This window comes from Cryptomeria japonica, chromosome 10, assembly GCF_030272615.1.
Source record: "Cryptomeria japonica chromosome 10, Sugi_1.0, whole genome shotgun sequence".
NCBI lineage: Eukaryota > Viridiplantae > Streptophyta > Pinopsida > Cupressales > Cupressaceae > Cryptomeria > Cryptomeria japonica.
The window spans coordinates 917749226-917772725 of record NC_081414.1 but is presented as its reverse complement, the minus strand read 5'-3'; the positions used below and the strand labels follow the sequence as shown (position 1 = coordinate 917772725).

The 23500-nt window shown below is 37.3% G+C and overlaps 1 protein-coding gene across 3 annotated transcripts in view; it reads right to left on the bottom strand.

The window, feature by feature from the left end:
- LOC131036194 (uncharacterized) overlaps positions 1–22398 on the bottom strand; it is a 272281-nt gene extending 249883 nt beyond the window's left edge. Inside the window, exon 1 of one of the 3 annotated variants that reach the window (XM_057968026.2) lies at positions 22165–22398. In XM_057968026.2, the coding sequence (XP_057824009.2) occupies positions 22165–22326 (162 nt within the window). In that variant the 5' untranslated portion in view covers positions 22327–22398. The remainder of the gene's footprint in view (positions 1–22164) is intronic. The other 2 variants (XM_057968025.2, XM_059213011.1) reach the window with 2 other exon arrangements.
- Between the last annotated feature and the right edge of the window lie 1102 nt (positions 22399–23500).

The following is a 23500-nucleotide window of genomic DNA, read 5'->3' as shown; positions in this document are numbered from 1 at the left end:
GGGGACGAGTTTCCAGGATGGCCATTTTTTTTGCCAAATTTGGGGACGGGGGGGGACAGCTATATAAAATATAGGGAAAATTTAAAATATTTATATTCATATGAAAACATGGATATAGCATGTGTATGATACTATGAAAACATTTTAGGATGCAAACATCGAACATACAACATTATCAATAGACTCAATAGTCAATACTCAATATGCACTCATAATTCAGAATTTCAATTCATTCACATTGTCAATATGCATATCATAATAGATATTAAAAGAAATAACATACAAAATGCCCAAAGGCTACACTACTACCATATTGTTTCATTGTCAATTGCGATATGGAAATCAAAATGGTACTAAGTAAATACTAAAAAGCACAGTATAATGCTGCCCCTAATCTGCATCTCCTAACATTGCATCAAAATCAGAGTCCTCTGAGTCTATGCCATTGTCCTGGTCAACATCCACCTCGTCCAATGGAATCCCAACCAATCCCTGTGGTGTCTCCTCCTCATCAACCTGGGCCACATCTTCGGGATCAACATCCCATCATAAAGCTAGAGTTTGTCGATACTCTGGAATCTGACGATCTTGAAGTCGAAAAGCACTATGCACGGACACTAGCTTCTCTACTCGTCTAGAGGCAAGTCTATTCCTCTTGATAGAGTGGATAAAGCCATATGTGGACCAATTCCTCTCTGCAGCAGAGGAATTAGCAACCTATGAAAGTAAGCGAGTGGCAAGCAATTTCAATTGTGGTGTATCCCTCCCATGCCATGTCCACCATCCAATAGGGTCTCACTGGGCTAATATAGCTATGTCCAACCTTGCCTGTGGTTTACTCAATGTAGGACCACGAAGATTTGTGAAGTCAAGGAATTGTGCACAAAGTATGGAAGCTTGCTCCTTTGTATATATCTTATCAATGGCTCGCGTGAACCCATCTAAAACCTCATCATCGTCACATGGAGGCACCCTTCCATCCTTTGGTGCATACCTTTTGGGATTCAATGCATAGGCTGCCATATGAAGCGAGGTGTTCATTATGTTCCACCTCCGTGTCACAATGGGCCTAATATGTTGCTCATAGAACCCCAAAGTAGGATCCTTAGCCAAAATTGTTTGCTTAATCTTCCCAAGCATACTGTCAAATGATTCATATATCTCTCCAAGACTAAGAGAGTCTGTATTAGCATATCTAATGACACCTATTGTAGATGACAAAGCAAACATATCTACAAGTGCAAAGTTCAAAATATTAAAATTAGAATATGAAAATCAGCAATCTAATATTTAATTTTTAAAACAATCAACAATTTGATAATAAAATCAACGATGTCTTACCTCACAGTGGACCACCAATTGTCATCAAGAATCTTTTGTTTGGCAGATTTTCCTTCAATAGAGTTTGATTCCCGCCATCTACCCCACTCAGGATTCACCACCATCAACTATAGAGGATCATGCACCTCAAGCATCCTCTCCAACAAGATGAAGTAAGTGGCATACCTACATTCATTAAAATAATAAAAAAATTATGTGACATTAGCAATTTAGCATACCTTGTTTCAACGGGTTTAAGGAACTCCTTTCAAAATGATCTAAAGAGAGCAAGTGAGGTGTGGTGGTTGCAAATGAACATTCGAATGTCTCTAGCTTCTGCCACCACTTGCTTCAACCAAACTATTTTCCCTATGTCTTTTAATGCATTGTTCAATGCATGAACACAACATGGGGTCCAAAAGATGTGTTTGTAAGCACCCTCCACCATCAAACCTGCTGATTTGCACACACATGCTGAATCAGTGATCACCTGTACAGCATTAGCAGCCCCAACCTCCTCTATGGCATCTCTCAAAATGCCAAACTGGAACTCTGCATCCTTACGCTTCCCTAAACAATCCACAGCTTTCAAAAAATAAGAACCAGCAAGGCATGTGACAATGACATTGATGAGTGGCCGATGTCTAACATCAGTCCACCCATCCATCACAATAGAGCAACCTGTCCTCATCCAAGTTCGTTTCATATCCTCCATTAACACATTAGCCTTGGAATACTCTTTGTCTAAGAGAGTAGTTCGTAGCTTATGATCTCCAGGGGGTGTGAATGCAGGACCGAAAGTGGCTATATCCATGACCATTTGTTTGAAGTAAGAGGAGCATGCCACATGAAATGGGATGGCATTAGCATAAAAGAATCTACCAACTGATGACTCTATAGCTTCACGTCCTTTTATATTAAACAAAGCGTCTACCGACCTTCCCTTATCACTACTCACCTTCCTCTTTCCTCTTGTCTCAGTTTGACTACTGCCAATAGTGGATGTCATAGGCCCAGATGCTTGTGAAGATGCAAAAGAAGGTGTTAGGGCTGCCCCACCTTGTTTCCCCGTTTCTGCCTCCATATGCAATCTATGACACTCTATCCTCTCCTCATCTGTTAACTTTGGACAAGCTATGACCCCATTACCTGAAACACCCAAGAAGTGAGACTTTACCCTTGTGTAGCTGCCCCTAAATTCTTTCAAACAAACATGACAACCCCACACCCTACTCCCTCCAGATTTTTTTTTCCCTTCACCTCTAGGCCTAGGTGTAGCAAATTGGAGAAGAGGTTTGTCTTTATTAAAAGAGCCCTTTGCATATGTGCTCATAATTTTTGAGGGGCATTTAATTATGTTAGGTTGCTGCCCACTACTTCTCTCAGTCTAAGCACTTTCCCCTGTATTTCCACCAACCACTTCCACTTCATTGTCACTACTACTGTCACTCCCACTGCTGCTCATTGTTTTTTATTTTGATTCTTTGAATGAACTAATAAAATAAAATAAAATCAGACATTTATCTCATAATATATCAGGTGCTAAAAGATTCTCAGAAATTTTTGAAGTTTTATTATAAATTTAAAATAGATAATCATAAAACTTAAAACTGTAAATAAAAATAATAAATTTCAACTCTTTATCCACTAGGAATGACAATGGTGAACAAACAGAAAACTTAAAACTAAAAGCCTTAAAAAAAAATTACAAACCTTGCCAAACGTTACCGACTTGCCGCACCCTGAAGACCAAAAAGAACATTGAAATCCTCCTTAACCCTAGGCAATGCAACCACAGAATCTCAGACTCGCCTTGCAAACACAAAATCTCCGACCAGCTGGAATGTTTTTGGTGCCCTGCAGGCTACAAATCGCCGCCCTGCATTTTCTTTTTTTTCCTGCGGAATCGCCCAATGTCCATGACTCCACAGCGATGAAATAATAGTAATACACGATATTACGACGATATAATCATATATCGTATATGATTATATCATACAATATACTCATATATCGTATATGATTATATCGTATGATATAATCATATAAGTAACAAGTTACTCTAAGTCTTTAAGACTTATGAATTAAATTTATAAATTATGAATATTTTATTATTTTTATTTTCTATTTATAATTTTAAAATTTATTATTTATTAATTTTAAATTTTTTAATGTTTGATATGAATTATGAAACAATAAAACATAGATATAAAAACTCAAAACCATTAACGTTTAACAATTTATTATTTAATATTTTATTATTTTAATTTAATTTATTTAATTTATTTAATTATTTTCTATTTATAAATTTTAAAATTTATAATATAAATTAATTTAAAATTGTAAATATTTGATATGAATTAATAAATTTAATGTTGCCTTTTAATTTTTGATAGAGTGCCCATGTTAGAAAAATATAGATAGTCGTATTTTGATTTCATAACTATTCAAATTCAATAATAAAAAAATTGATACTCATTTTTTAAATTTTTAAATTTTTCAATATAGAGGGCCAATGTTAGAAAAATAATAAATATAGATAGTCATATTTTCAATTTTTTTATATAACTATTTTGAAAATTTTGAATTGATAGAGGGCCCATGTTAGAAAAAAAAAAAAATTGAAAATGCAACTTTTTTTAATTTTTTTAATATTTTTCCCTAGCCCTAGATGTGGGGGACGGCTGGGACGTCCCCAATCCGTCCCCAGTTGTCCCCGGGACATAAGGACGTCCCCCACAGCTAGGGAAGTCGTCCCCCCATTTCGGGGACGTCCCCTCAAAATTCTGACAATTTGGGGACGGGAGGGAGGGATGTCCCCTAGCCGTCCCCAAGTCCCCGAAACGTCCCTGGGATTGGGACGGGGGTTTTCAGGTAGGGTACGCATCCCCGGGTTTCCTAGTTTTTACTTGGTATTTTCGGCTCTGAGACTGATTTGGCGAGTTTTGGAGACCACCTTTCATCTCAGCTAAAGAGTTACTTTCGCGAGTCCTTAAGGTTTTCGGATCAAATATGTACATTGCACGATTTTGACTTGAAACACTTTTGGCCCTGAAAGCTCTCTTTTTACAATCTTCATTTTGCTTCCCATTTTCGGACTATAAGTCAATTTTGGAGGTTCTGAATGATTTTCGAGTTTGAAGGAGATTTTGCGCGAATTAGACCCCTTCATGTTTTTTCAGCTCAGGAGGTTCTTTGGCGCGATTTTGAAGCTTTTATTCATTTTCAGCAAGTTGAAATTCGGGTTATGACTGAGAAATGTGGGATTCAAGCTTTTCTATTTTCAGGCATCTCGAGTGCTTTGCAAACTTGGCCTATTAAGGTGTTTGTGAGCCCTGTCTTACATTTCGGCCTACTTAGCCGATTTGTGAGCTTTTGGTCTTTGTTTTGCATTTTCGACTTGTGAGGGGTTTTCGGCCTTAGAAGCCAATTTTGAAACTTGATCTTATATTTTGGGCTATAAGGCCGATTTTCAAACTTGTTTTAAGTTTATCTTCTGTGAATCACGATTTTCGGGGTTGGAGTTTGTAATTTGGCCTTAGAGGCCGAATTTGGCTTTAGCGGTATTTGACTCGAACTTTCTCAACTGCGAAGATTTCAGAGACGAGGGTCCCCTATTTGAAGAAAATGGGGCGAGGTGTGCAATACGCACAACAAAAACCAAGTCCTTTCTCTTCACACCAATGAACTCACACACCCCAAAACCAAATCCAAACACCAAAAACTCTAATTCTGATATACTCCTAGCAAGCTGAAAACACACAGACCAGCAACACCAAATCTCACTAAAACACTCACAACTCACCCAATTCTTAACCAAATGACACGAAACTGAAAGCAAATGATCACTAGGAGGTAGGCGATCATTCCTAGGACAACAAAACATGGCAAACCGACCCCAATAATTTATGCATGCATTCCAAAGCGCTCAGCCACATGGTACGGCCAGCTGGGGTACGATTTTGCAAAAATAAAATCCAACACACCATTTTAAGCTCTATAAACTTACAAAATGAATCGCCTAAACCATAAAGAAAGATAGGTGAAATACCCAAAACGAGGAGAATGACACACTGAGACCTGTGACCCAAAATCCACTTCAGCACACTCCGCGACTAGCAACAAGAACACACTACAGCACTCCCAAAAATCAGAAATCTAATATATAAATCTGCAAAATTATCTTCAATCCACTCCTCTGAATGAAGAGCAGTCTCTGGCTCGACTAGTTGCTGTATTGCAAGCAAGAAATCAAGCTATGGCTAGGAGGTAAGTGTTCCCCGAAGCTTTCACTCTACATTTCAGCAGCATTTCATTATAAAAATTCTTGGATACCAAAAACAAGAGCCCAACACTTTTATTTATAGACTTTGTGTCTCCAAATGAACGCCAAACTCAAACGCACATTCACTTCACATTATTTTGAAATTACATTTCATTTCTCCTTTCTCCAAATCGACCTTCTCATAGGACCAAATATACTTTATAAAAATGACAATAAAATCATAATGTGGCATCCAAGGTAGATAAGTGAAATATATTATGAAATTAACTTATTTCTCCATAAGGTGCCCATCTTGCCTTATTAATATTTCATTTTATAAAGTATTTTTCCTCAACAATAAATCGCCCAATGTAATATCCCTTGGCTAATCTGACCCTGTTTCGCTTATTTGAACCCCAAGGAATATTGTCAAACACTTGGCATACAATGTTTGAAGCCGCTATTATGAATTTTTATTATCTTCTCTGAGTTTGTAGGCTGCAAATGAAGTTATGGAAAGCTTCTAACAATGCAAAGTTGTTATAGAAATGATATACTAGCTGTTTTAGACCTTTCCACACATATGTAATGACTGAAATTAACTAGTACAGCTAGTTGACATTAAAACAAACACTTGTCATGCATCCCAATGTATACCTACAGCCATTAGGCATTTAAGCAAACAATTGGCATGAAAGCTAAGTGGCTGATCAATATTGAATGTTACCATGAATGTGGAATGTGCAAATTATATCTCCATTAAACATATGCAACCTCCAAGTATTTCATGATATAATCATAATAGAAAATGATGCAATGAAGTAATGATTTTCTAATACAATGACCATAGATAGAAAACCTGGAATTTCAATGGCTGCCTTGATATATTGGTTTGATTCTCCTTATATGCAAATCCCTTGTCAAATATATATAGCTGTTCAACCTTTCTAAATCCCCTTCTATAGAACTCAAACTACTGTAGCGCACTGTTCATGGCACTGTTCATGCACACTGTTCACGGCACTGTAGCGCACTGTTCATGCGCACTGTTCACGGCACTGTAGCGCACTGTTCATGCGCACTGTTCATGGCACTGTAGCGCACTGTAGTCTCTTTCAATCTGCAAACAAACTCTGAAATAAACCCTCCAATCAGCTCAATATTGACTTCTGGATGAAGCCAATTCTCACAAGCAGAATCAGATGATATTGCACACCCTCTATATGCTGTTACAATGAAGAAGCCACGCTCTCCAATGCCGACAAGCCTTGAATCCTGCAGAAACCCTTGGTATTCTACACTTCAATGCTCCAGAGAAACTTCAATCAAAAACTCCAATCACATAATCAATCCCCCTTCTCTTCTTTTCAAAAGCCTTATATATATTTCCCATGAAGGTTTGATTTTCTCCAATAAGGCCTTAAATCAATTAATGATATTAAATGACATTTAATAATATAATATTTTCACTTTGTCATTTAATATTTCACCTTGGTAAAAGAGCCACAATTAATTAATTAAATGGTCCCCTTTAATGATACTTGGACCCTTACTTAAGTTATAATATAAATTATATCATAACTTAATAATATAAGCTCAAAACATTAATGTTTATTTAAACTAAATAAACATTAATATCTCCATTAATATTCAACAATTTTGAACGTCGTCTGAACTGGGAGCTGACATGATGAAGCTGCATATGACCATACCCCCTTTACTAAAAATAGCAGGGGTCCATCTCTAACATCCCAAGACTTACTAAAAATAGGAAGTAGAGCAAATGATGTCCGAATGATGCCAAACGAAGACCAAACTGAAGCACTCTGAACACTGGAGATGATACCAATCCTCAAAAGACCCTCTATCCAACACATTAGCCCACGAGGGTCAAGATAATAGGCTAATCTCACAAAATCCAAGTCTGCTAAAATGGGGACATTACACCCAATATATAATTAAGGAAATGACTTAGATATCAATATAACTTAAGCAATCCCTTTAAATAAATCGTCCAACCTTTGCCTTAAGTTATAATTTAATTCAAAACACCATTTTTCATCAAATACTAAACCTGCCAAAACAAGCTCCAAGGATATGGGGAAACAAGCCCGAGAGAATTGCCCTACCAGAAATAGTCACTGGACTCAGCTGAAGAACCCTTGCCAAGAATAGCACCAAAAAATGCTTGGAAGACCAACTGCTCAAACTGACCTGTCGGAAATAGCCATCTGAATAGGTCTGCTGACATCCTACTAAAAAAAGAACTGCTAAAAATAGTACTTACTAAAAATAGCATACTGCTAAAAATAGTAAGTGTTTCCAAAGTGATTTTAACCACATTTTGAGCAATCGTCACACTTACTAAAAATAGCAAGTCCGAAAAAAGTCACCCGATGCAGATGCATGTTGAACCATCTTGAAGCTCTCTGAAAACCCAGAAGGAATCCAGAACCCAAACTGTCAAACTCCCACATACACCCCCTAAAAACACCAAAGAATCCTCCTAGAAAATAAGAAACCCTAATTTCTGCTCCTGACTAGCCTACGGGCCTCCGAAATAGGCTAACAGCCAACTAAACTAATCACTGCGGAGAAGGGGACATTACAAGCCTCTTACTTGGGAATTATGAAGTGAAGGATGATTTTTATGTGGTGAGCATAGGAGACATAGTTGTTGTGTTGGGTGTCCAATGGCTTCACTCATTGGGTGAAATTACTCAAAATTTTGAAACCATGTTGATGATAAGGTGGTGTTTAGGGGTATTTCGAATGGAACTCCTCATGTTCTTACAACCAAAAGGATGGAGAGTTTATTCCATCATGTCATACCCCGACCCTTTAATGAGATGTATTAATTCCTTTCTACTATAAATATCAATTCCTAAGTCTTGGTCGACCTTGCTGATGTAACACAATAATTGTATGACAATATACATATTTGTATTAAGCAATATTATTTATTCCTTATGATTATTAATTTATTATGGTCATGACTATTTATCCATTTTGATTATTTAATTATAATATTAATTTAACAATACTACTACCCGATTAGCAACTAACATCAGTTACCTATTAATAATCTGATCTTAACAAAAGATGATCTGTAGTAACACGGCGATCCTATTAGAATTAACAAATCAGTTTAAGTCATGCAACGTACCAATGAAAGGAAACATTGGTTGGATAGGAAGGAACACATCTTTTGCAAATAACAGTAAAAGAAGGCTCCCAACCATTTTGGGAGGGCATCGAAGAAATACAGGAAGGAAAAGACACCCACTGTGGAAGTTCCCAAGCCACTGCAGAAGCTGTAAGTTGCATTTAGGCCAGAAGGGTCGCAGGTATGAACTGATACACTGTCCCCCTGTAATGTTCCCTGACCGCACCAGCGAGGGAGGCAAACGTACGGTGGGGTTGGAGCAGGGTCGTACAGTGGTTTGGTCGTACGGTAGGGTCAAGGAAGTTGTACGGTGGCGCAACAGGCCACACGGTAGTGCAGGGGCATGCCGTACGATAGCACCAAGAAGGTCGTACAGTGGTGTAGGGCTAGTCGTACGGTGGTGCAGGACAGGTCGTACGGTGGTGTAGGGCTAATCGTACGGTGGTGCAGAGCCGGCGCATGATGGTGTAGGGCTGGCCGTACGGTGTTGCAGAGCAGGCTGTGCGGTGGTGCTGAAGGTGTACGGTGAAGGCCATACGGTGGTGCGGATTGGGTAAAGATGCCGAGGTTTGGTGAACTGCAGCAGTTGTGTTGTGGGTTTCCGGAGTAACGGGTTCGGAATATTATTTGTTCCCCTTATGCATGTAAATCCAAATTAACAGATACGCAACTGGAGAAAGTAAGCAATGATATATTTCAAGATTTGCCAGATCCGGAATGAATACAAGGCAGGATAGGGTGAGAGGTGAATCCCACCAAAACTGCAAGTACCAAATAAGGAGGGTCTTTCACCTCCGAAATGGCAGTAACCAGAACTCCAACAGGAATTCGCACAAGAGAAAATAAATATCAAAACTCCCATACCCCCAACAATGACTAACACGGCCAAATATATGGGCTCCGGGAAACTTCCCGAAGGGTTACAAACGGGCTGACATGACCAACCAAAACTTGCCTAATCTAATTAACTAAAAAGGGCCCGAAATATTTGTTATTAAAATTGAGCCTTACAACAAAGTAATTAGATTTATTATTTAATTACATCGGGGATATCACACCCCCCAACTAATGTCTTGTAACAGTCCGTACCACCTAGCATTGTCCAGATTACTGTAATCTTGTTCACAATAAATTTGGATGCAGTATTATCACCATCTATTATTATTCTGAACACTAGATAATATGATGATTCTCTCTTGTTATTCTTGATAGCATTAAATGATATAATCACTTTCTATTGTTAGTCAGATAACACTAGATAGTCTGAATACTCTTCACTGGTTATTTATGATAACACCAAATGATATGATCACTGTTCTATTGTTATTCAAACAGCACTAGATAGTGTGAATAACATTCACTTGCTATTAATGATAACACTAAATGATATGATCATTGTTCTCTGGTAATTTTGATAAACACTAAATAGATAATTGAGGAAGTAGGATTATAAATGCAGTCCAATTCTGATTCACTAAAAATAATAAATATATAGCACTAATGACTGCAATATCACTATCAAATAATTTGTATAAGTAGGAACTTAGCACCATTATATCAGTATTTATGGCAACAATTGATAGAATAGTCACCTTAATTTATATGTAATCTAATAACGAATCTCTTCATAGATAGGAGGGAGGAGAAGTAGGTAAGAGGGTGGAAGGTTGCCATCTAAGTAGGATACTTTGGGTGGATGTCAAAGTCCTGCCACCAAGGCCAAGAGGGTCAAAATCCCACTCTTGGGCTTAGATTGGACAACAAAGGACCCCACTACGCTCTCCATGCCTTCCTTACCATAAAGGGTTATTAACTCTAGGGGATGAGTCAAGGATAGGGAAGCAAGACAAGTATCCCACTAAGTGGGATATCTTGGGTGGATGTCGAAGTCCTGCCACCGAAGCCAAGAGCGTCAAAGTCCCACTCTTGGGCTTAGTATGGGATAGCTTGGTCAAACCTATCATGAACCCATCTCTATAATTACACTATTGTTTGATAATAAATAGAAACGAAGGAAACATGTTTATTAATTCTAACCATATCATTGGATTTATATGTATTATGCATATGTATATGCACTTGTGTTCTCCATATGGTGATTGCAGGATATCTATTTAAAGGTATAATGAAGAATTAATTATTTGTAAGTCATCTCTCTTACTCTAAATATAATTTGTGAATGTAGGGTTTCATTTAGAACAAAGATAGATGGGACATTAACATCATGACTAAGTAGAGTGGGAAACCCAATGCTTGATCATGCCTACCCATTCTTGAAGAAATATGAGAGAATATCATGTAGATGTTCTAACTTTGTTGGATAAGCACAAGGAAGTTTTTACTGGAATGCCTCCAAGAAGACCACCAGTAGGGGAATAAAGCAAATAATTGAGTTAGACAAAGAAGCAAAGCCCATCATTACCACTCCTTATTGCCATCCTAGAAGGAATAAGGAAGAGATAGAAAAGGCTATTAAGGAGCTCCCTGAGATGGGACACATTCGTCCTAGCAAAAGTCCCTTTGCATTTTTTATGGTACTAGAGAAGGATGGAACTATGTGCATGTGCATAGATTATCATGCTCTAAGCATGGAGACCATCAAGAATCGGTATCCACTTTCAAGGATTAATGAGCTCATTGATGAGTTACATGGTGCAGCCTATTTCTCCAAAGTAGAGTTAAGATCTGCATATCAGCAAATCAGAGTTAAAGAAGGCAACCATAAAACTGCATTCTCATGTCACTTTGGAAATTATGAGTTCTTAGCCATGCCTTTCAGTTTGACTGATGCACCTGCAACATTCCAATCTTGCATGAACCAAGTCTTCAATAGCAGCTTAGAAAATTTGTTTTAGTATTCTTTGATGATATTGTAATATATAGTAAGACTTGGGAAGAGCACATGAGGCATTGGATGATTTATTGGGAATCTGGAGGCCAACATTTGTTTGCCAAAAAGTGTGAATTTTCTATGACAAATTTTTGTATTTGTGACATGTAATCAGCTCTAATGGTGTAAAAGTTGATAAAGAGAAAATTCAGGCCATCTTGAATTGGCCACTACCAAAGACTCTCACTCATTTCAGAGGATTCTTTAGTTTATGTGGCTTCTACAGAAAACCTGTGAAGTGGTTTTCATAGTTGGCTGGTCCTCTTATTGATTTGACAAAAATGGGAGCATTTTCATGGACTAATTCAATGCAGCAAACTTTTGATTAGCTCAATAAGGTGATGAGCTTTTGTCCTGTTTTGGCCATAAGAGACTTCACAAAGCCTTTTAAGCTTAAATGTGATGCTTTAGGTGTAGGGATTGGTGATGTATTGATGCAAAATAAGCATCCAATTTCCTTTCAATGTAGGAAGTTGAGAGGGGTAGAGAGAAGCTATTCCATTTATGATAAAGAAATGTTAGCCGTCATGAATGTTTTGACTAAGTTTGGACAATACTTGGTTGGAGGAAAATTTGTTGTCAAAACTAATCATAATGGTCTAAAGTATTTTCCTAACCAAAAAGATCTTAATGAGAGGTAAAAAGATCTTAATGAGAGGTAACAAGATGCGCCTTTTGTTCAAGGAAGTCGGATGTTTCAGTTTTGTAAAAAGCTTCAATGGATAAAACTAAAAATTAAAGAGTGGAACATATCTTCTTTCCAAAACATCTTTCAAGCAAAAAGTCAAATAGAAAACAAGATCAAAGAATTAAATGTACTCATCATCCAAGATGGAATAGATGAGAACACCTACAAGCTGCAAAATGACCTAAATGCTCAGCTTCAAGAGATCTTGGCAAGAGAGGGGCTATATTGGAAACAAAAGTCTAGAGAAACGTGGCTACAAGAAGGAGACAGAAACACAAAGTATTTCCATGCTTCGGTAAAAATGAGGAGAGCTAGCAATCAAATATACCAAATAAAGAATGAGGTTGGTGATATCATAGTGGATGTAGAAAAGATTCAGCAAGAAGCAGTTTCCTTCTTTACCACACTATTTACAAATGGGGTTCCAAAAAGGGAAGATATCAAACAAAAATCAAAGGACATCCTCCAGCATATCCTCCAGTTAATCAATGACCAAGACAACTTGCTCCTCTTGAAACCTTTTTCTCTAGAAGAAATAAGACAGACAGTTTTCTCTATGCATCCGGACGAGTCTCCAAAGCCTGATGGTTTCCCTACCCTCTTCTTCAAAAAATGCTGGAGTTTTTTGGGATCAAACATTTGGAGAGTGGTTGAGGAATCAAGAAAAATGGCAAAATGCTATCTCAGTTTAATACTACTCTTATAGTTCCCATCCCTAAGATGTCCAATCCTTCAACCTTTGCAGATTTCAGACTGATATCGTTATGTAACACGATTTATAAAATCATCTCAAAAACCATTTCTTTGAGGTTGGCACAATTTATTCCCAGGATCATCTCGAAACAGCAAGGGGGTTTTGTCCAGGGTAGGGAAACTGCAGAAGGAGAACTGGTGGTACATGAAGCAGTTCACACAATCATGGAGCATAAAATAGAAGCAATGATGATCAAACTGGACATGCTAAAGGCATATGATCGAGTAAATTGGAACTTCTTACACCAAGTTCTTATTAGATGTGGGTTCTCAATAGCTTGGAGCAAATGGATTCTTTCTTGCATCTCGGGTGCAAAGTTCTCAGTTTTGTTGAATGGATCTCCAGTGGGTTTTTTCTCGTCCTCTCAAGGTGTGAGACAAGGAGATCCTTTACCTCTGTCTCTCTTCATCATTATGGACGAAGCCCTAAGCAGAATGATATCAGCAAGTCAGGAGTCCACAATATGGAGGGGGATTCATATTCCTCAAACACAAGTAGTCCTCACTCACTACCTATTCGCTGATGATACTATTCTGTTTGGGGAAGCTTCGGTTAAGGTAGCCAAGAACATCAAAAAAGTCCTCTAGTCTTATTGTGAAGTGTCTGGTCGGAAAGTGAGCGAGGCAAAATCCAAAGTTTTCTTATTTCATTGCTCTCCCATCTTGGTAAAAAAATTGATCAGTACCCTAGGATTCAAACAGGCCAAGCTTTCCTGTAAATATTTGAGTATCCCTTTGTTCTCAGGTGTGAACAGAAATCAGTATTGGGATTCAATCATTTCAACTATTAAGAACAAGATGGACTCTTGGAAGAGTAATTGGTTATCTCTTGCTAGTAGGATATTACTAATCAAGTCACTGTTGTCTTCTATCCCCAGTTATATCATGTTAGTTTTACCTATGCCTTCAAAAACTAGAGATGAACTTGAGTCTCATCTCAAGAAGTTCTTATGGAAAGGAAATAGAGACCCCCAGAATAAAATTCACCTTCTAGCTTGGGAAAAGGTGTGTGTTCCTAAAAGGCACAGGGGAGTGGGCATTCCAAACTTTGAAGACATGAATATTGCTCTTGGTGCAAAGCTAGCATGGAAACTTTATGGAAATTCCTCATCCATCCGGGCTTCTATTATTAGAGGCAAATATCTTGATTCCAATGAACCTGAAAGGATCTTCACTCTGTCTAATCCTCCAAAGGATCAAAAATGTGGAATTTTATTGTGAGCTGTAGAGGGCACATGTTACTAAATCTATCTTGGGTAGTGCATAATGGAAGACTAGCAAGATTTTGGGAGGACCCATGGAACAATTACCCGGCCTTGATCAACATCCAGGGGTTAGAGGACATTAAAATTTTCTTGCAAAATGCTTGGGGTTGTTCAATGAGGGATTACTTTAATGTCATCTCTATCAAAGGCAAGATGAAAGCAAAATGGAAATCCTTTGCACAATTACCAGTTCCCCAACTTAAAAAACAGAAACTTGCTTCAGAACTAGAGTTTAGACATATCTTCTACAAAGAAAATGATGATAGAATTGTATGGACTCCATCAAAATCTGGGGCTTATTCGGTCAAGGAAGGTCTGAAAGTCTTCTCTAATCATGACTCCACTCCCTCACCAAGAAAGTTTACCTTCTGTTGGAATGATTGTAATTTGCAAAAGGCTGGAGCTTTTGCGTGGCTTGCTTTAAAAGGGTGCATCTTTACTAGTGACAGATTGGCTTTACTGAGAATAGCCCCACCTTTCCAATGCATATTGTGCAATACAAACATTGAGACTACATATCATCAACTCTTACAGTGTGAAGTAGCTCAAGAATGTTGGAATTGGCTTCTCCTCAAACTAGATTGGACTTCCCCCCTACAACAGTCAGTCTCAGAAGTCTTTGACGCTTGGCCTAGACTTCATAAAGAGTCCAAGTTGGCAGTCATTTGGGAAGTAGCCCCAGTAGTCTTGATCTGGAATATTTGGTGGGAAAGGAACAAACGTATCTTTAGAAAGGAGAAAAATAAGATATCAGATATGAAGCTCAGAATAGAGACAACAATATTAGAGGCAGTTAATGCATACACAACCAGAAAGAAGAAATTAAACTCACTCTTCTCGTCTTGGGATGATAACATATTGAAAAAATGGAAATACATTAAGCTTCCATTCAAGGGGAGTCTAATGTGCAAACAAGAATTTAGAATCGACAGAAAAGAAATTAGATGGAAACCCCCCAATGACAGGTTTTCAAAACTGAACTTTGATGGTGCAGCTCAAGGGAACCCAGGAATTTCAGGAATTTCAGGAATTGGTTGTGTCATCAGAAATCAAGAGGGCAAAATCCTGGTAGCAGGTTATGGGAGGATCCTGAATGGTTCTAATAACATTGCAGAAGCAAAGGCACTCCTTCTCGGTATCAAATTAGCAATCAAATATAAGGCCAACAATCTAATAATAGAAGGGGACTCTCAGAATATCATATCTGCACTCCTAAAGAAGCAAACTCCCAATTGGTAGTTAGACTACATTATTCAAAAAGCAAGAGAATTAATTCCTTCTCTAGTTCCTTATCAAATTGTGCACTGTAACAGAGAAGCTAATAGGTTGGCAGATATTTTGGCAAATATGGGGTGTGAACAAGAATCAAAAAAGGTGGTGCTATCTCAGATGGAATTCCTCAAAATCAAATCACAAAGGGAGCAATCAGAGAGGGATTTGTTTCAAGTTTAATAATCTTCTCTTTAACCTTATTTTGTGATGATTGCAGAATTGGCATAGTTGTGGTTTACTACCTAGGGGGCAATTACTTATATCCTTCAAAAAATGGGAAGGATTTCACACGCAAAAATACCTAATTTCATAAGGGGCTCTACCCATGTGCACGTATAAAAGTGTTGGCACGAACTTCCTCAATCTCCTCTCTTTCGGCAGAATATAATTTTTGTAGGCCGAAGTGCAGTTACCGTCAAATCAATTTACTTTGTAAGTCATCTGGATATGACATCTGAAAGGTACCATGTGGGCAATCAATCTAAGGAGTCCTTCGCACTAATAGTGTATATAATTCAGAGATCTTCATCCACATTTTATGGGAAAGTCATTTCATAGCGTAATAGTGCACATGGCAGGAGATTAAGTGGCAACAGATTATCATAGGAACTATACTTTGACAAGCGGGAGTAGAGAGCCTATAATCGTAGCCTTAAACGAGTTGTAGATAAGCCTCCAATTAATCGAGGATTTACTCCCACATTTTTTCTAAATTGGCGGCTTCAAGGGTTATCAAACAATAATGAATTTTACGTTGATTATCTATGAATCTAGGGCAGAGATTATTGCATAGTACAGCAACGCTAGGTGAAGGTCATTCCAAGCTTCGGGTTTCAGATTGATCACATGATATTGTGGAATTCAGAGGATTTTGCACATGGGAAAGTTCTTGAAATATGAGGCCAAAGATAGGTTGGGCATTTCTACAATCAGGCTTATCGGGTCCTGCAAGTTGGCTGGTATTTTTATTAATTCAAGCCAATTTTTTTCCATTTGTGGAAGGTTTCTGTCGAGGGTGGTTTTGCAGCAGTCCAAGGTGGTTTGCGGTAAGGTTTGGGTGGGTGTTGTGAGTGCTTCTGGGCTCTATTTGCTTCGTCGGTTCATGGCTTTGCGAATTCATCTGCAAGGGAGTCCCAACAAACCAATGCGGTTTGCATTTGTTCACCAGATCATCATGTCAGACACTTTTGCAATCTCGAGGGGTACAATAGAATGGGCGGTAAGGACTATTATTGGGGAAGAGTGGATAGCTTCAAACCCACTCGCTTCACCAAACATCGTCGCATCCAGATTTGCAACTAATATTATGGACTTATCACAGTCGCAGAAACTCACTAAGTTGGTAATGGGAGCTTTCGCTCATTCTTTTGCCTATACTTGGGATGAATTGAATCTCCAATTGGACAAATACGATATGTTCAATGGAGATATATGGTGGGGAGGCTTCTTGAATAGGGATTACTTTCTGTTTGATTCCACCCCCAAGGTAGTGTGCTTCTCCTTCATCCATGGTATAAATTGCCCTTCTCATCACCCCTTCCTTTCTTGGGTACATCAATTTGCATGGTTAATTGGAGAACCACTAATGTCAATAGTGGTAGCTAAGTTCTATAATGTCCCCTTCTAGTTGACATCTGTCAGCTGAGTAGATTAGCCTATCACTGACCCTCGTAGGTTGATGAGGTTGGGTAGAGGGTCCTCCAAAGTTTGATTCACCACCTTCAGAGCAAGCACTCCAGGTCTGGTCTTCGTTTGAGGTCTCCAGGACTCCGTTTGAGATACTTTCTATTTTTAGCAGTCCTGCTCTTTATAGCTAGTAGGTTGGGCAAGGACAGATTATGGTTTGGCAGTCTCCAATTCAGACGGCAGGCATTTCTGATGAATACTTAGAGAGATATTAATATTTAATTATTTTTAATTAAATATTAAATGGCGAACTTTAATGTTTTAATGTTTTAAAAAAGTCACTCTAAGTTATAACTTAAGTGAGGGTCTATTTCTCATCAGATGGGGCCAGTTTTTATATTAAATGGAAGATGATTTATTTTTGACACTTCAATAGTCAAAAATAAATAATAAAAGTTAAAACATCATTAAAGGCCAAGTCGCACCTTTCTTGGGAATTGCGCCAACCCTAAATGGAGAAGATTAAAGAAGATTTTAGGTCTTCTTTTCATTATGCTAAGTTTTGATATTTTTTGTTTGGAGCTTTGAGAGGAGTGTTGGCCTAGGGTTTCAACAGAAGATTCTTCTGCAGTGATCAGAGGTATCGGTACAGGAAAACGTGGGATTCTTGTGCAACAACATCAGAGGTTGTGAAATATTAGCTGATCTTGCCCTTTCAGTTGGTTTTATCCAGAAACCAAGATTGAACAGATTGGAAAGGGGTTTATTAATTTTTATGCAAAAGATTGATTGCAGCCGCAGAGTTAGAACAGAGGCAGGAATAAGTGTGTGACAGATGGGGGTTTTGTGCATGTACAGCTTGCTGATCTGCCGTACCTTTCTTCCTTGAAAGGGTACGATTTTTGCTGAGGAGTCGTCCAAAAATTCCGAAACAAATGCCAAAAGGGACGCCTTGCCAATGTCTTTCCATCAGGATAACATGCGAGTATTTCGGGTTAGTTTAAAATAAATTGCAGCTTGCTGTCATAAAATCTGTGCATGACCAGCAATAGGAAAAATAAGGGTTTTAACAGAATATACTGGTATTTATCAGTTCTTCTCTAGCTTCTTGTTATTTTTATTTGAGTATTAAATAAATGATGAACAGATGTAATGAGGGTTTGATCAGTGTTGTTGAATATAAATTGATTTCCAGCAAATACAATTAGTTGCTTTTGTGCTTAAGATTGTCAAAATTCTATTTGTTGTCATTATTTGCAAAGAACACACTTGAAACGCAACAAGTTCAGCAAAACGTTAGTTGTCTCAGTTGAGGGCCTTTTGAGGTTCTTACAAGTTCACAGAGGTATGGATCTTGAGGGAGTTTGCAATGATTGACTTCTTTGGGCTTTCAATCTCCTTTCCTCGGCCAAGTGAAGCAGCTTCTTCTCACGAATCAGGAATTGCACAATAGTCAGTGTTCACAGAGTTTTGGGGTCGAGGCTTTCTCAGTAGGTGCACTCACTGCAGATTTTGGTGGAGAGCTCGGGTGTTTTGATGGAGATAGCAGACTGATATTTAGCTTTTGGGAAGTGCCAGAGATGGTTTTGGTCGGTTTGAGTGAGTAGTGGTCGTGAATGATATCTAGGCATTTTATCCCTACTTGGTCGTCTCAGCTGGAGGTTGGTTGAATGGTTGGCTTCGAAGCCTCTCTGTTTTTGAGCATTTTATCAGAGGATGGTTGATTTTGATGGAGGATGTAGTGTCTTCAGCTAGTAATGGTAGAAGTCAAGGAGATGCTAAGGAACATTATCTTTCTTCTCTGATCATCCTTCCCGATCAGATTTATTTTGCAATACTATTACCATGTATTTCGGGCTGTAATGTATTCTCTGTCCTTCATATTGTGGAAGATTTAGTAGCTTAGGGGTCAAATGTTTCTATCATCCTAGAATGGAGGGTGTCCTTTCTTTCCCTCTCGTCTATTCCGTATATATTGTAATCTCTTTTATATTATAATTAATATATTATAGGCCTTGGCCTTTTGCTTAAAAAAAAAAAGAATGGGCAAGCTACAAACTTACAGTTTTGACTTAGAGTATGTCAAAGGTAAGAAGAACATAGTGGCAGATGCATTGTCAAGAAAGCCAAAATTGACTTCTATGAGATTGACGCATCAATACAATGAAAGAAAAGGGCCAAAGGACCATGTTTCAGCTATGATGGAAAATACAATGATAGACATAAATGTGCTAAGGAGAGATTGTTCTACATTGAAGGCACCTATGATGAAGAATGGGGTGAAGAAAAGGCAATAGTGGTGGTAGAGGACTCAAAAGATGTCCAGCCAACTAAGTCTTGCCATTGTTTGTCGAGTATTAGTACCCCACAAATCCCTAAGGCATTGGGTTCCCTTGAAATCAAAAGGTAACAGAATTGATTGACTTAGAGAGTAATCATAACTTCATCAATAGTAAGTTGTCAAAATAATTGAGCTGTTTTGTTTACCCAACCCCAGAATTTCAAGTTATGACTGCAGATGGAGGTACAATCAGTTATTCAAGGAAATACCATTGTATTAAACTTACCATGGGAGACTACATGCTTGATTGTCCTGTGTTTGATATCCCCATGGCTTGAGTAGATATTGTTTTGGGAATCCAATGGTTCACCACTTTCGGAACAATTAAGATGAACTTCTAGGAGTTGTTCATGTTGTTTCTCTTAGAGGGTAAAGAATTTGAATTAGAAGGGTTTCATGCAAAGTATCCACAAATGGTAAGCTTGCACCGAATGCAAAAGATGATAGCGATGGGGTAGATAGAGGTGTGGCTCAATTATTATCATTGGAAGTGCAGTAGTTGATGATTCTTACATTGCTTAATCTGCAAGCTATTTTTGAAAGGTGGGCCAAGAAGATTATCTCCTAAAAGAGATCCTCAGCAGATCAATCAATCAATAATAGGGTACTATCTACCATACTTTAGCTTTTTTCTCAAGGTATACCAAAACGATAGAGCAATGGAGAAACACATTCAGCACCAACAAGAGGCACTCTCTAGTCAGAAGGACAACAAGGCAAAGGCACAAAACAAAATGAAGCAACAAGTTAATCAGCAAAAAAAAATTAACACAAAAAGTGCTACCTACACTAGATGTAGAAGGAAGTTCCATCTTATAAATTAAATTAATTTTATCAACACGCACAAAGGAGACAAGGACTAGGACACTAATAGAATAGAAGAATTTACCAGTCAAAAATGTCACATAGGATGATAAAGCTTTTGTGCAAAAATATCCACAATTGATCAACATTGAGGACAATGCTTGTGAGAACGACGGAGGCATGCTATGCCATTAATCCTATAGTGTGCATAGAGTTATGAGTAGTTGGCTTGTGTCTATCAAAATGATTGTTCATATAGTCTTATATTGGTAGTTAAATTAACCTAGGTGGCATGAGAATATAGAGGAGCTAATGTTTAGTTTATTATCATTATATTATGAATTGTGTTTTCATTGAAGTCATTTGGAGGTTTGTCACCTCAAAATGACTTATTATAATCAAATATTTGTGACATATCTCCTTTTATATTCTTCTCTTGTACAAGTTAATTTATTACAGCTGTAGCATCCTGTATATTGGATATGTGTGGTATACATTTAGTGTTTTACATCTCTTGCAGATTATACACCCAGCTACAATTAGGGACCTTTATGGGTGGCTTTTCAGTCCACACTTTTATACCTGCTGTATTGTAATACCTCTTAGTCGTTTCCTGCATTAGTGTGTCTATAATATGAAATATCACACATGGATTAGGATTGAACACAAGTATAATATATTATCATGTTATGAATAACTGAGTTAGTACATAAAGTGATTTTTGTTTTGATAGGGCTTTTTTTAAGTTTTCCTAGAATAAAATCTTGTGTATAATGTGGGTGTGCCATTTTTATTTTGTTGCATTTTAAAATTCTGTAAGCATTGCTTCTTCCCGAGAGATTTATTGGTATTTTCTCTTCAAGAAAACCCTTTATTAATTATGTCAAAAGAATTATATAACATATGCTTCTGAAATTTCCTTTGCAGTGCCTGTTGAGTGAAACATCTAAATGCCGCTTAAATGGCACCATTGTGTAATTATACTAAAATTGAGTGAATTTTATATTTAAGAGCTTTTTGTTTACATTGTATCTGTTGGTGTTGGAAATAAGCCACACCCAGACCGACGATGGACTGGTCCAAGAGGGCCAGTAGCTCAGTGGTAAAGTACTCCAGCAGCGTATGGAACGTCCTAGGTTCGAGTCCTAGCTGGTCCATGTCTCAACAGTATCAAATTGCAACATTCTTCTGAGATCATCTTCATCGTTTGTTTAGGTTTAGTCATTTGGTGAATCTATTTAAAATTCGATTAAATTATGTGATAGAGAGTGAATCATGCTTTCCAATTCAAGGTTCTGTATCAATTGTAATGTTCTTCTGAGATTAAATGCATATTTTCATTAAATTTTGACTTTCGTAAATTTATTTAACATTCGTTTAAATTATTTGCTAAAAGTGAAACGTGCTTGTGAATTGAAAATTTTCTATATAGTGCTGCCTTCACCGCAAGCAGATGCCTGGAAATGAAGTGTACTACACAGGTCTCTGGGAAATTATAAGTGTGATTTGAAAAGAAAAAAGCAATTTAGAAATGGTAAAAATATCTTTACCAATAAAAGTTAGAAAATCAACCAAATTGATTGAGGGTTTTCAGTTTTTCTAGCAAAAATGTTAGTAGTTTGTTATGGTTCACCGCTAAAGGCTTTCAAGTTTTGCAATATAAAATAAAAACAAATGCCAGTGACTCGTTATAGATCAATTTTATATTTAGCACATGAAAAATACCCAACTGGCAATCAAATTATACTAAAACAGATAGATGATCAAAAAATTACGGCTATAATGGCAGCTTCTAAATTCTTTAAGTCTGTATCCACTCCAGCAGTTGCAGCTCTAATTTGAGATAGATTAGGCCTGTGCTTGCTTCTGTGGACCTTGCCATGGCTGAGTGTACTGGGAAGAGCAATTTGCCAGCGTGGGAGAGTGAGAGCGTCCATACTGCTTACTGAACCGAGTGGTTCGCCATTGTACACGGTATTAATTTATGCTGTTCAAAGGATAATGTTGTATTCCTCTAATTCAAATTTAAAACAATCGAATGTTTTAGTTAAAAATTAAAACTGCAAACAATCAGCAAACAATTAACTTAGATTAAAGAGATGGTAATTTATATAAATGTTATAATTAATGTTTATAAATATGGAAATCAAATGTTTGGGTATTTAATTTTGATTTTGGTATGGTTGGATTTCAAGATCTGTTATAAGTTTAGGATTTATTTGGTAATTGTAGACACCTAAAATTGTCCAGTCTAATTAAATAAATATTAATTATCTAAGCCTAATTCTTCTATTAATTAAATAAATCTTTGTTTATTTAATTAATTCATTTATCCTCTTCTAGCCTTATTTCTCATTTAAATAAATACATTTATTTATTTAAATTATCTTTTTCCTAAATTAAATAAATATTGATTTATTTAATTGATCTCATTTCTTCTATTAATTAAATAAATCTTTATTTATTTAATTAATTCATTAGCCTTTTCTACCCATGACACATGTCATTCATCTCTTAATTCATACACTACCTACCCCTTTCATTATTTTACTATTTCTTCTACCTAGCCGACCTCCTTTTTTGCACCTCTCAATCTTATCCCTCCATTTCTTATTGTGTCTTCTATTTAAGGAGATGCCTTCTTCATTATCAAACCCTAATGAGCTGATGAGCTAATGACTTAAGGCCCTAATGATCATTTTGACTACACTATGATCCTACTTGCAACCACATTCCGTTCTTTGTTGAGCTCTTGTGCACATAAAATCTGAGAGCAAATATATCAAGCAAGATCAATGGAGATAGGAAGAATGGAGATCAAAACCCTATTGGACATGTGATGGTATAATCTTTGTGATTTCATTTGATTTGCATTGTCTTAGGTAATCTTCATATGTTATGGTGGATCTTTGTTGTTGTTAGGCTAGGGTTTTGTGGTTGAATTCATTTAGCCTTTCAATATTGTTATTATTGTTATCCATTTTCACCATACACATTTTGGCACGCCCGATGGGACCCTTGTCCCTTTGCATTTAACCTCCTTGTTGCAGATCTTGTGTTTTTGAAGTTGTAGATCGGACATTTTCGGCAGCATTTTTGGTATTTTCGCGT